Source organism: Lampris incognitus, chromosome 2, assembly GCF_029633865.1.
Source record: "Lampris incognitus isolate fLamInc1 chromosome 2, fLamInc1.hap2, whole genome shotgun sequence".
Taxonomy (NCBI): Eukaryota; Metazoa; Chordata; class Actinopteri; order Lampriformes; family Lampridae; genus Lampris; species Lampris incognitus.
In genome coordinates, this window is record NC_079212.1 from 87,354,748 (window position 1) to 87,369,219 (window position 14,472).

The window sequence follows — 14,472 nt, forward strand, 5'->3', positions numbered from 1 at the left end:
TCATGCGTGAACACTTGCACTTATTTCTCCCCCCCCCCCCTTTTTCTCCTCAATTGTACTTGGCCAATTACCCCACTCTTCCGGGCCGTCCCGGTCTCTGCTCCACACCCTCTGCAGTGGCGCCCCCAAGGGGTGGCCAGGGGTGGCCACGGCCACCCTGATACTATCCCTGCCCCCCCCCCCAGGCACGAGTCGCATATGCAGAATATGCTTCTGATTATGCATAATATGCTTCTATCTGATATCTTACATTAGGTGCTGTTCATTTAAATCAATAATGTATATTTTTCTTAACTCTCATATTGACAGTTTTCCACTAGCCTATACAGTATACTACAACAGCAGCATAGAATTCCCGAAATTCAGTCATGGCTTTTGGTTTTGGTGTGCCACCCCAAGATTTTCAGTGGCCCCATTTGCCCCCCCCCCCATATGAAAAAATTCTGGGGGCGCCACTGCCCCTCTGCCGATCCGGGGAGGGCTGCAGACTACCACATGCCTCCTCCGATACATGTGGAGTCGCCAGCCGCTTCTTTTCACCTGACAGTGAGGAGTTTCCCCAGGGGGACGTAGCGCGTGGGAGGATCACGCTACCCCCCCCCCCTCCACCCCGAACAGGTGCCCCACCGACCAGAGGAGGCGCTAGTGCAGCGACCAGGACACATACCCACATCCGGTTTCCCACCCGCAGACACGGCCAATTGTGTCTGCAGGGGACGCCCGACCTAGCCGGGGGTAACCCGGGGATTCGAACCAGCGATCCCCGTGTTGGTAGGGAACGGAATAGACCGCCACGCCACCCGGACGCACACTTCTACTTATGAGCAAGATTTGGATGACGTCCAAGTGTGCAGGTTGTGCTTTAGTGAGGAATGTACTATAGCTCAAAGGAAACGAGTCAGACATTTTTTTTGGGGGGGGGCATGTTAGCAATCTCTAGACCATACACGTGTCAATCACGATTTTAATACCTTTTACTATCATGACTTCTTTTCTCGAGTTTCCATGTTTGTGAGTACTTCCGGAGGTCGCTGCTTGGGGCATCAGACTTGTGCTTGGTGTCTTTCTGGTTAATGTAGTATTTCAACCTGGACTGAAGGAACTCGGACGCTGTAGAGGACGAGCGAGTCTGCACCTTCAACAGCCGACGCAGAAGAATTTTATGTTTTTGTTTTTTTAATTTGCTACGGTGTCCTCGCTCTTTATGCTACCAACTTTTATACTTTTTACCGTCGAGTTTTTCATCTTTTTACTTTGGTATGTCAACATTACAGCTGTATATGACCTTTGTAGCCTGTATTTACCTGCCCCGCCGCGGTGTGAGTGACTCGTGTGTGCGTGTGTGAGATTGTGTGCATGTGCGTGTGCATGCCGTTATGACCTGTAACCCCGGAGGTCCTCCGTTCTGATCTGCTCAGTGCCATTTTGTTTGATTAGTAGCCGCCGACTGATGAAGTATGATTTCTGCCACTGTCCTCATATGAAACTGTCTCATCACCCACGCACGGCCACGTGGTGTCCGTGCCCCGAAATATAACCCGTGATAAGAGTTAACGGTATGTCCGGCTAGTCAGTATTAGAGATCTCACCACAGTTGTGAGTATAAATGGACTTTTTTGTCTGTGTTATTACTACATTGTGTGGACTTTGTGATATAAAATAAGTGTCCGTTGGCTCTGTGTGTTCTTCACTACGCTGACGATACGCTGGTTTATTACACAGTAGAACTCGCCCTCTCCTCGACTCGTCACGTGTCAATCGGTGCCGGCGGTTACTCTGGCAGAGTTTGTGTTGAATGGGAAAAACATGACAACCGTGTCCAGGTTTCACTTTCAAAACGTGGGAGGGGAGGGGGAGGAGAAAATAATAAAAAGATATGAAGAGGAGCGCCGCGCCGCGTGCTTTGTTGAGTTGCGTGCGCGCGCCGGGAGGAAGGACGCTTCGCGGCGCGTTAGGTGCTCACACCTCCCCCTAACGACGCCTCGGGACGTCGACCCCAACATCGCCTTTTAAGGAGAGCAAGTAATTGGCTGGAGAGAAACTGTGTAAAATGACAGCGGCACCAGGAGGCGGAGGGTCCATATTTGGCCATGTGCTGACGTCTAAACTACTGCTGTGACGGTACATGTCAGACCAGCCAGACGGGACCATGTTTAGACAGCATGCAGCATCGACTGTTGGGGGGAGGAGGAGGCAAATTGGCTTGAAAGATCGTTGAAGTGTCTTCTTGTCCAGATTATTGTAATACTTAGCATGGGGTACAGACACCCATCTGACCACCAAATCACACAGGGAATATTAGCTTTTTTGGGGGGGGGGGTTCTCTCCCGTTTTATCCTGCCAATTACCCTACTCGTCTGGGCAGTCGTGGTCTCTGCTCCACCCCCTCTGCTGATCCGGGGAGGGCTGCAGACTACCACATGCCTCCTCCCATACATGTGGAGTCACCAGCCGCTTCTTTTCACCTGACAGTGAGGAGTTTCACCAGGGGGACGTAGGACATGGGAGGATCACGCTATTCGCCCCAGTCCCCGCCCCCGACCGACCAGAGGAGGCGCTAGTGCAGCGACCAGGACACATACCCACGCCCGGCTTCCCACCCGCAGACACGGCCAATTGCGTCTGCAGGGACGCCCGACCAAGCCGGAGGTAACACGGGGATTCGAACCGGCGGAATAGACCGCCACGCCACCCGGACGCCCTGGAATATCAGCGGATTTAAAAGAAGACCGGAGGCCTGCTGGGCCAATGTATCTAACTCGCTGCAAAATTGGAAAACTTCCTACCCCTGATCTCAAACGCTGCAGCCTGTATGTGCACCTACAGCACGACCTCGCTCCAAATAAGCTCCTCCCACTCGTGACGTGGTGCCTGACCTCGGCGCAGACATAAAAGCCAGAAGACAAATGCGTTTCAGAAACTGGGATCTTTATTAAATAATGTTGACTGTAACATGACAGCAGAGTACCCCTCCGTCATGACGTATCTACAATCCTGCATCGAGTCCTCTCTGCCGATAAGCACGCAGCATCTCCTGCACTAGATAAACACGCAGCATCTCCTGCACTAGAAAAGAGAAACCAGCTTGTTTACTACAGGGGTCCCGGGGTAAGTAACGCGGGGGGGAATGTGTAAAACAATCAAGAGAATGGTACTGCCGATTCTGTCCACAGATGGTGCGGTGACGCGCGCCTCCGCGTGGCTGGACGCTATGAGATGAAACGGTCTCATACACAGAAAAGGCACTTCTGCAAAAAACGAAACAAAACCCCAAAAGCTCAAATCTAAAAGAAAACAAAGGGTGGCATTTGGGAGAGCAAGACAACGTGATACAAAACACATTCATGAATAAAATGAAAAAGTGTGCTCTTGAACTCTTCAACCGCTCATCACCATTCTCACGAGTTCTGAGAAAGAGAGAGAGAAGGGGCAGAGGGGGAGAGAGTCGGGACAGAGAGAAAGAGAGCAAGAGGGAGAGAGAAGGGACAGAGAGGGGGCAGAGAGAAAGAGCAAGAGGGAGAGAGAGCAGGAGAGAGAAGGGGCAGAGGGGGGGGGAGAGTCGGGACAGAGAGAAAGAGAGAGCAAGAGGGAGAGAGAGAGAAAAGGGACAGAGAGAGTGAATGGGCAGAGAGCAAGAGACAGCGAGAAGGGGCAGAGAGAAAGAGCAAGAGGAGAAAGAGAGAGAGAGCAGGAGAAAAGAGAGGCGAGAGAGAGAGCGGGAGAGAAGAGAGAGGAAAAATGCATTAGGTCAGGATGGTCTCAAAGTAAACAGAAGACAATACAGTCCATGTACAGCATCTGCACAGTAGCCTCATATGGTCAACAGCCTCGTGGGTCGAGCACTTGGAACTGGATTCTTTGCTCCAGCTGGTTCAAGTCGTTCCCAGTGTCGGCTAACAACACAACGTGACAGTACACAGCGCCTTTTTAAGTGACCTGCTCACACAATCGTTTCTCCCCTTCCACCTGGAGTCTGAGTTTACTCGAGGCAGAAGGTTGGAGCCCGAGTCTGGTCCAAACAGACTGCAGCCCATTCTGTAAGCAGGAGCGCTGCTCAGGAGAAGCCGTGACCTGCCCCAGATTCTGCCAGCTGAAACTGTGTCTTCCCTACTGTTTGGACTGAATGAAGGAAGAGGCCAAGAGGAGGAAGGTCAAAACACTGGAAAGAGGAACAATGTAGGAAGAAAAAAACAAAAACACTTTCAAATAAACTTTGTGTATTTAGTGTGTGTACAACGCCAGCAGCCACTTGCGTGGGAGGGAGGTCAGGAAAGTTTGCATTACTTGTGAGAGGACATCGCCATAAGGAGCCGGCAGTGGGAAAACCGGCAGAAATGCTTGGTATGCGACATTTACTGAGTCCACGGCATGTTTCCCAGTGGGGGGGGAAACCGCAGTATCTCATCCAGAGTCACAGTTGAAATCCTGACGGTCTTCTCCTTCCAGAGCCACTGCTTTAATGAGGGACCGGCTGAGCCACCTGAACACATGCAGGGACTACAGCCTCAGGGAGCACAAGAGACACTGAAGTGATAAAAAGACTAAAATGTATTGCGAAAACATCCTAACATAGGAAGCCAGAAGCTTCCAGCAATACCATTACTGCACAAAGAGTCCACACCAGAGTCAGCATTTATTCAATCTGATTCAATAAGAAACTCAAATTTAATCATCATGAAGCCAGACACCTTCCCTAGTATTTTTTATAGCCAATCTGTAGCCACTGTTAAGTTCATTAACACCACTTATAGCCACTGTTAATTTCATTAACACTGCTTCCGGTGTGGGAAGATGGCAGCCTCATCCACTACCGTCCATGCAGTGTCTTTGTCCACGTCTGCATCTAAGTTTGTCTGCATTTGATGGCTGGGAGAGCTGGTGTTGGGTCGGCTGGGAGAGCTTGGTCTGCTGAGTCCTGTGGGCCCAGGGATCACAGCCCTGCATGGAGCTTTGTCCGAAGAGGTAACACCAAGGGTAGTCTGGCGGCAGCCTTGCCTAGCCTTGACTGTGTTTTTAGTGTTGTCGTGTGGAGTGCAAGGAGGTGTGTCGAAGGTGTCTGGCTGGGAGAGCTTGGTCTGCTGCATCCTGTGGGCCCAAAGACCACAGACCTAATGGGAGCTGCGCCCAAAGAGGAAAAACTGAGGTTCGGTCTGATAGGGCACCCTCAGCGAGGCAGGCGATGCCAACTGCTAGCCCATGCAGACCGGCAGTTCTGACAGTCCTCCTGGCTGGCGTTCGTTCTCCTGGACAGGGATTTTCTTTGTTTAGTTTAGATATGTGTGTTATTTTGGACACATTTGTTCTTGTAGTTCTTGATGTGTTTTTTTTTTCCTCATTTCATTTCATGTACCCAAGTGCATGAAATAAAATTACAAATAAAGGGTTTCTGATTCTGATTTCTGATTAACAACAAATGGCAAGCGTATCCAAAATATCTGGCACTACTTAAAAAGTGTGTTTGATTTCTGAGGTGGTTTCCTTGTTCTTTCATAGAGGTAATGCATAATTCAAACAGAGGGGAACACTTTGGGAATTTGCTTGTATCGTCTGCTCATCCGGTGTGATGAACAAAGGCTGTGGACACGGAAGTAAGGTACAGCATGACACACAGGGAAAACAGCCCTGTCCCCAGCAGGTTACATGTGGAGACATCCTCCTGTGGAACTCAGTGATTTCAACTTCTTGCCGATTTGTGTTATTGCTTCCTATTGGAAGTAACAGCCTCTAAACAAAAACCCTTTTCCCCCAGCGATTAGTACCCACACCCATCTGAATGGATGGTCTGTTTTCCACAAAACCGAAAGCTTTACACTGTAAATAGTAGACATACTAGATCTCATCTCATCTTCAGTCGCTTCTCCTGGGTTGGATCGCGGTGGCAGCAAGCTAAGTAGGGCACTCCAGACGTCTCTCTCCCCAGCAACGCCCTCCAGCTCCTCCTGGGGGATCCCAAGGCATTCCCAGGCCAGATTGGACATGTAGTCCCTCCAGCGAGTTCTGGGTCTACCCCGGGGTCTCCTCCCAGTTGGACATTCCCGGAAAACCTCCAAAGGAAGGCGCCCAGGAGGCATCCTAATCAGATGCCCGAACCAGCTCAACTGGCTCCTTTCGACACGAAGGAGCAGCGGCTCTACTCCGAGCTCCCTCCAGATGTCCGAGCTCCTCGCCCTATCTCTAAGGCTGAGCCCAGACACCCTACGGAAGAAACTCATTTCAGCCGCTTGTATCCATGATCTCACCCTTTCGGTCACTACCCAAAGCTCATGACCATAGGTGAGGGTTGGAATGAAGACTGACTGGTAAATTGAGAGCTTTGCCTTCCGGCTCAGCTCCCTCTTCACCACAACGGTCCGGTACAACGTCCACATTACTGCTGACGCTGCACCAATCCGCCTGCCAATCTCCCGCTACATCCTACTGCGAGATACTTTTAGGAGTTTGAAGTTTTGGGAGTAAAAAGAATACACACATCGTTCATCAAAACCCCTGACCTGTGATGACTCATGTGTGTATGGTTTGAGCTTCTCTTGGAACAATAAAGCTTTTTCATACAACTGATTTTGTTTGTTTTTCATAAAAGAAATTTGCGCCCATCTTTCAACATGTTGTGTTTACCTTCATAGTTGATAAGACCGTTAGCATCTTCGTGTCCAGCCAGAAGAGTCTCCACCTCTTCTTCCGTCATTTTCTCACCTATAGTACAACGAAACATATGTGACCCATTTCAAGCAACACTTACACCTGCTGAATGAAGATTAGTAAACCAAAGGAGAAAGGCAGGACCAGGGTTTTCAACTGGGTCACACCTTTTGTGGAAACACAAATAGCTTGAGGTGATTTTGCATGACAAATTAAGCATGATAATTAAGCCAACTAGTCTTTCTGTTTTGGTCTGCTGTTGACATGGCCAGGAACAATGGTAAACGCAACAGGTTTGGTTGCAATTCAATGGCAAAGTACAGCAGCTAGCACCATTCCAGTCCACACAGGGTGTGTTCTAAAGAAGGTCTACGACATGAAACCATGCCCCTTTATTGTTTTACAAGGTTTGCAACTGATAAGCAATGACATGGCTAATCACAGCGACTGCAGATCTTTGGCACCAAATCTTACACATAAGGTAGGGCAATGCTTACTAGATAAGGTCAGAGGAGTCACCCAAATCTCTGTGCTTTAAGAAAGGTATTTGAAGGATTTACCCAGTGTGGTGAGGACGTGGCGTAGCTCTGCTCCCATCACTGTGCCATTCCCTTCCTTGTCGAAGACACGCAATCCCTCAACAAAGTCCTCAAAGGAGCCCTGGTCCTTGTTCTTAGCAATGGCCTGGAGCATGGGCAGGAACTGCTCAAAATCCAGCATCTTGTAGTTCATCTCTGGAGAAATGAATGACAGATTAACAGGTGAATGACTTCATTGGCTTTTCTGAGAGACTCTCCTTCCGATGCAAAAGATTTAGGATACATAGATGTGCTAGAGTCAGTATGACAAGGCATAGAATGATGGAGAGATATGATTACAAATGATTCACCTTCTTCTTGAATTCCAAAAAAGGAAACAAAGTTATAGTACCACAATACTGGTTCGAGGTTAAAGGGAGACAATGTAACATGTTCACTTCAATTTAGTCCAACATTCTATCGATGGGTGTTCAGATAAATTGATCTGGAAGTCATTCACCTCACTTCCCCATTGGGTTTGCCATTATTCATCCAGATTTGTGAAATAGCTCCTCTCTTGAGCCCATCCTGGTCCTTACAAGATGTTCAGACTCAACCAAACCAGCCCAAAGGACAGGCATGTACAGCCAGATATAGCCGGTCTTAGTACACATAAGTAGCATATCAGAATAGATACCAGAAATGATAGCTAAAGGGGAAGAAGACAAACACTATGTCGTTATTTCGAGACTTCTAGGCCTTTATGATTTGGTTATAGACCAAGATCAGTTATCCACTGTGTAGTGGGGAAACTATAGTTGACAATCCCATTTGAAAGAGAAAGCCCGGCTGTCCTAGTATGATACCCACTGCCACCTAATAAGTGCTGCAAGAGAACAGATGGCCATGGGTATGGAATACCATGGAACTACATCTCCGGAAGTAGATTTTATTTTTTTTCCACCCCTTTTTCTCCCCAGCTGTATCCAGCCAATTACCCCACTCTTCCGAGCAGTCCCGGTCGCTGCTCCATCCCCTCTGCCAATCCAAGGAGGGCTGCAGACTACCACATGTCTCCTCCAAAACATGTGGAGTCGCCAGCCGCTTCTTTTCACCTGACAGTGAGGAGTTTCACCAGGGGGATGAAGCACGTGGGAGGATCACGCTATTCCCCCCAGCTCCCCTTCCCTCTGAACAGGCACCCCGACTGACCAGAGGAGGTGCTAGTGCAGCGACCAGGACACATACCCACATCCGGCTTCCCACCCGCAGACATGGCCAATTGTGTCGGCAGGGATGCCCGACCAAGCCGGAGGTAACACAGGGATTCGAACTGGCGATCTCTGTGTTGGTAGGCAACAGAATAGATCGCCATACTATCCGGGCGCCTGGAAGTAGATATTTTTGCTTCGGGTTCTGCTAGGAGATGTCACAATAATTACTATATACACTCTTCCCTTCCTCCTCCTCACTTTAAGTTCAGAGTATAACAACCTCCATCACTGATTAAAATAAGTAGCATGATCTCTCAACCTTGGGCCACATTGACCATTATTGATCCATTACATCATGCTATAAAGAATAAAAAAACAACAACAGAGCAATAACAAACAAACAATATAAAAAAAACCCAAAATGTTAAAATCACAGCAATAGAAGCAATAAAACAGTGTATAGTTTCACAGAAACCAGGTGAGCCACCAGGAAAACCTGTCTAATCCCAGACAAAAGCTCTGGGCATCTAAAAACCCATTTTTGCACAGAGATTTAAATGAATCACCCAACAAGGTAGAGCTGGCAGAATGGGGGGGGGGGTTATTCTACAGTGTAGGGGCAGCGACAGCAAAAGCACAGCCACTTCTTAGCTTCAGCCTAAACTAGGGGACAGACAGAAGCCCAAAGGACCGCTACGCGACTGAAAAGTGGTGTAAAAGCTCTGTAATATAAGAGGGGATGGGTGGTGACAGTTTTTATTTTTATCTAAATTTGCTTATTTCGATATGAAGCACCTCATGAACCCGGCTTCTAACTCATATTCACTCACAAACTGACATAGCTGTATCATCTGCATAGATTTTGGGTGAAAGGGGTGCAAAATGTTTGATGAGTGCATCTAAAAAATATACACTCTTGTAAGATGTTAAAGATCTTTAAAATTAGTTTTTCTGCACCCCCCACAACTATTCTCACCTAGCCTCTCCCACATGGTGTACGTATATTGCCCACGCGGTTTCATAGGCGGTAAGTTTTCGCAGAAACAGCACGAACAGAGATTCAGGTAAGCTGTGCTTCATCGCCTTTAACATGCTCACACAAATCAGTCTTTTGACAACAGTTCTGAAGTGTTTCTGACATGTTAGCCTGCTTATCTGGGTTTTCGGCTAGCTAAAAAACACATGAGTCAGACAAGTTAATCTAGGCTCTGTGTGAGTAACTGTGCAAAAATCAGGGAGTGACGTAAATAATATGTAATGTTGGTTACAGGAAATACTAGAGATAATGATCCCACATTATTCAGTTCACAACAAAGTCAGACTTGTTGCTTTGCATCTATGACATGATGTCATTGTTCATCACCAGGGGAGTGAATGTATGCGACATCCGATTTGATGCGCCTGTGGGAGTAAACAAACTCAACAGCTGGTGCAAATACCATAAATCTGTTTACACAAACGTTGCTTGATCACAGCACGGTGATGTTAACATACCAAAAAGCTTCATCTCCTCCAGTGACTGACACACAAGAGCAGGACAGAACTTGTCTGGGTAGACTCTCATGGGTTACACCACTGGAAGATTTAGATATGGATGACATAGGCAGCCGCCCAGGGCAGCATCTTGTCTGGGGCGGCACAGGGTGCCCACAAAAAAAAAAATGGCCTTTGTGCGATCGGTTTTCTGACAAAAGTTCTGCAGATGCCACAGGTTACTTTGGCAACTTACACAATCCGTACACCTTGTTCTCAGCCTCCACACAGCAATGGGCCAGCCTGAAAAAAAAACATGTGGACATCACTTGAAGATGTTGACTGAGACAAGGTGGGAGAGTTAAAGTTAAAAGTGTCGAGCCACTGAGGTATTTGGTAGCAGCAGCGAGAGAGGCGCTGACTGAGGTGAGGGATCAAACCAAAGACCCTGTGATAAAGATTGAGGCCCATTCCTTGTCAGAGGAGGTGGGATTAGCATCCACAGTGGTCTTACCACAGTGGTGTGGTAAGACATGTTGAAGCAGATCCAACATGTGAGCAAGCTGATGCAGTCTACCAGTATACATGTGGATGTTGCAGTCAGACCTCAGAAAGACACAGAGAGGTCCCAGCACCTACAGGGCAACAGGCTTTATGACTGCACAAACATCAGCTTAGGATATTTGCGAGGATGTAGAGGCGGTTCCACAACAAAAAAGACTGAGGTTCACAAAGCGGCACTTCTCATACAACTCATTTGATGAGCCCTGAAGAAGATGGAGGTGACATTTTTCTGCGTCATTGTTGATACCGCAACCTCAGCCTTTCAGGAAAAATTTTCCACATTGGAAAATGTGGGTAAGAAGTTCAGAGTGCTGTCAACCTTCCAAAGTCCATATTTGAGTCTTATTTTGTATATTTATATAGTTTTAAATGTTATGATTATTTATATGTGCTGTTCTAAATGTCTGAATAAACATTTACAGTTAGTGTAGAATGGTGTTTTTTGTTGTTGGCGGGGGGCTGAAAGGGGGGTTCGCCCAGGGTGCCAATACTAGCTAGAACCACCACAGCGTTAGACAGTGAGGAGGGCATAACCCAAATCCCTAAGCCCGACATAGCGGGACAAACATCATCAAATCACTTAATTTGTTGTTTCTGTGAAGCTACGGGGGTCAATGTGCCCGCATATTCAAGAGACCACATCTGAATGTGACAAGAATGAAAACCTAGTGGGTCAGGCTAATCTAGCGAAGTGGCATTAGGAGGGCTGGTTGTTGGCCAGAGGGCCTTGTGGAACTTACCATCTGATTTGGGGTTTCCCAGGACCTTGAGCACCTCAGCATTGACAGGGTTCTGGCCAAGGGCCCGCATAACATCCCCACACTGGCTGTAGCTGATCTTGCCATCACCCGTGCGGTCAAACAAGAGGAAGGCCTCTTTGAACTCTGACAGGACACATACAAGGAGGATCTCAGATATAACTGTGCATCGTGTAAGGGAAGGATCACTAATAACACACAACTACCTCACAGCAAATAAACAGACATACCAAAATATGAACGTTGTTGTAAATGCAACACCCGATGCAGCTGTTTTATTAATATAACAATGCAAAGACAAACTTTTTTTTTTATTAAACTTGGCAGTTGCAATATCACGAACGCGCTTTATTCTGCAAACTACTTGTTAATGAAACACACCGATTAGGAGAATGACTGACATATCAGGGCTTGTCTTGCAGGGCCATTGCCATGGCTGTTGGTCGCTGGTATGCAGCCAATCCAGCCACCAGCAACTACAACTAGCCCCAGCAAGCCGCTGGTTTTGCCTTATATGGTAATGAAAGCATGCGCATGCGTAAGGCGTGCGTTTTTTTTTCTTCCCCAACTTCGATTCCCCAAACAAACACGAAGTGAGAAAAGTGCCCACTATAATGACCAAAACAACCCCAAAACACTCCACAAAGGGCCCCTGTCAGCGTCAATAGGGGCACACAGAACTGATATAGTGACCCGCAGCGGGCTGTTACAGTCCAGCGGTGCGGCTGAGGAAACTGCACCCCAGCCAGGTTTGGGGCCACGCCTTTAACGTAAGAACTTCAAGGCGAGAACACACTACTTCCCCATACAGTAACACACTGACACGGAAACAACCCTTAAATTAACTCACTGTCCCCAACATATATATAGACAACCCATAACACATGGACACCGATCCCACGAGACTGACGTCTACAAAACTTCCCAGAGCAAAGTGCAGAGCATGCACCAGCAACCACGGGCCACTTCTGCACCGCATTCACTTAACACGCAACACGAACCGCAAGGGCTGAACTCCAGGGCTGTCGTTAGTCACCAGGTTAGCTCAAGACGACACGCAGTTGAACCTCCACCTAACATTAGTGACGTTATTGGCTCGTTTATTTGTTTTTACACCGTCTTGTTACCTCAGGGGGATCCGGCAGTCTGCAGAAACTCGAGTCCCACTACGGGGGGGGGGGTTACAGCAAGAAATGTAAAACCCACGTTTGCAGAGATCCGCCTAACGCGACCGCTGTAAAGGCTGGGGAGTCAATCAGGGCGATCGATCCGCCCATTACTCACCTATGATCTGGTCCTCTGAGAAGTCCGACTGGTCGAGATAGGGTGAATGCGGATGGGGGGAGGTGGGGGGGGGGAAGAGAAGAAATCGCCATTAGTACAATATAGGCATAGCTGATCTCACACTATAGCAGCCACAGCAGCAGCACTCCAGCTAGCTTAGCGGCTAGCTAGCCAGTTCCTGGTACCGGAAGCGCGGTTAAGAGACGAGATTAGCCGGGCGTCTGTTCGCAAGTACGCGGACGCGACATGAGAGGAAGCGTGTTTCACAAATATCGTTTTCAATTCAACACGCACAACCCGCCGACGGCATTTCCGCTCACCATGTCTGCGCTGGGATGACCGAGGAGCAGGGAAGACCTCTGGAAAGCGCACCGTGTTGATAGACCATCCCGGGTACAGCCCTTATGACGTCAGCAACTCGCTCCGCCCCCAGCCATTCAAACGTGGGTTCCGCCGCCCCTCCCCGCCGCCGCCGCCTGTCTTTATTGAACACAACACGTGGACGTTGCAAGCCGTTTACGGCAGGGCTGCGTACGCAAAACAAAAGGAGCGGAATTTAAAGAAATATATGAAGAAATAGCGCTCTTTTCTTCAGGAGGAAGACGCGTTTGGGTCTGTTTTGTCTGACAACGTAGGGAGCGTTAACGTTTGGTGGCAGGCGTTGTCTCACAAGCAAGGTTAAGAAGGTCTCATCAGGAGATTCCCAGAAGCTGATGGCAACGTACTGGAGAGATTTAGGCTGAATATGGCTTACACCTCATCCCGCCGTCAGGGCGGCGGGGAGGCCGGAGCCTATCCCAGCAGCCACTGCGCGGCAGGCGGGGAGACACCCCGGACGCGATATTATGAACCCTACATAGGCCTCGCCAAAATCCCGTTTCTGGCTTTGTCACGTGTGCGCCACCGTAGCAACGCGAAAATATGTTGTTATGGGGTTAGCGCTCATCAAGGAAACGCTGTACACCCACAATTTAACCTGTCTAAGTTATCCACAATCAACATTAACGTTTTTAACTCAATCTTTGCTTGCTCCACGTTTGAGCATAGGATACTTCACCCCTTATCATGACTACAAACAAAACGAGCTCCTATATTGTAGTAATATGACTTTTACAAGTCTTACACATTAGCGCCACCTTCAGCTCTTGCACATTAGCGCCACCCTCAGGAAGATGACATATTTGACTCTGTCGTGATGTACTACTCAATGTAACCTTTTAGCTGGGGTTCATTCTGATTCTTTGTCTCATCAAGCCTCAAATGCATCACAATTATAATACCAATAACGTATCCAAGGAGCAGAGGCAGACCTTGTAACCTAAAATTGTTAGGTTAGTCAACTTAAGGCTATTCTTTCCCTCACAATCATAATTTCAACCCCATGGTTCACTTTTTAGACGATTCATAAATTCAAATTGAAGGTAGCTAACGTTAGCTTTGCTTCGCACCGAGTTGATAGTTGATTGTTTCCTTAGCAACGCAGCGGAAATCCGGCGTCCGTTCGCGGAAATCCGGCGTCCGTTCGCGAGATTTGGGACAGGGTACGGGATTTTGGCGAGGGCTATGTAGGGTTCATAATATCGCACCCCGGACAGGCCGCCAGGACATCACACGCACACACACGCACACACACACACTACTAGTGCTCATAGCTGTTTGATAAGTTTAGTCTTGTGTGATGTTTCTGGTTGTTGCTGTTATATTGATATATGTTCTGTTTTTGCTTGTTGGCTTTTAAATTAACTATTGGACTATGGAAAATTATATATATATATATATATATATATATATATATGATTGCTTATGGCATAAAACGGGCTTGTACTGTCTCATCAAGCATTTACTCGACTCACTGGATTATTTTGCTCCTTATTTGTTGAGCACTTTCCCTACCGTTGAGTGTTTCTTTTAACAAACACACACACACACACACACACACACACACACATATATATATATATATATATATATATATATATATATATATATATATATATGCAACAATGCAATTGTTTATTGTTG

General features: G+C 47.7%; 1 protein-coding gene across 1 annotated transcript; it reads right to left on the bottom strand.

Annotated features, from left to right (window-relative positions):
* Nucleotides 1-2,911: 2,911 nt before the first annotated feature.
* On the bottom strand, nt 2,912-12,896 carry myl6 (myosin, light chain 6, alkali, smooth muscle and non-muscle). The gene is made up of 6 exons (XM_056273484.1): nt 12,771-12,896; nt 12,451-12,478; nt 11,149-11,292; nt 7,200-7,373; nt 6,616-6,693; nt 2,912-3,407 (listed from the first exon to the last, which is right to left on the bottom strand). The coding sequence occupies exons 1-6, from the start codon at nt 12,771-12,773 to the stop codon at nt 3,379-3,381; spliced, it is 456 nt and encodes a 151-aa protein (XP_056129459.1). The 5' UTR covers nt 12,774-12,896; the 3' UTR covers nt 2,912-3,378.
* Nucleotides 12,897-14,472: the final 1,576 nt, after the last annotated feature.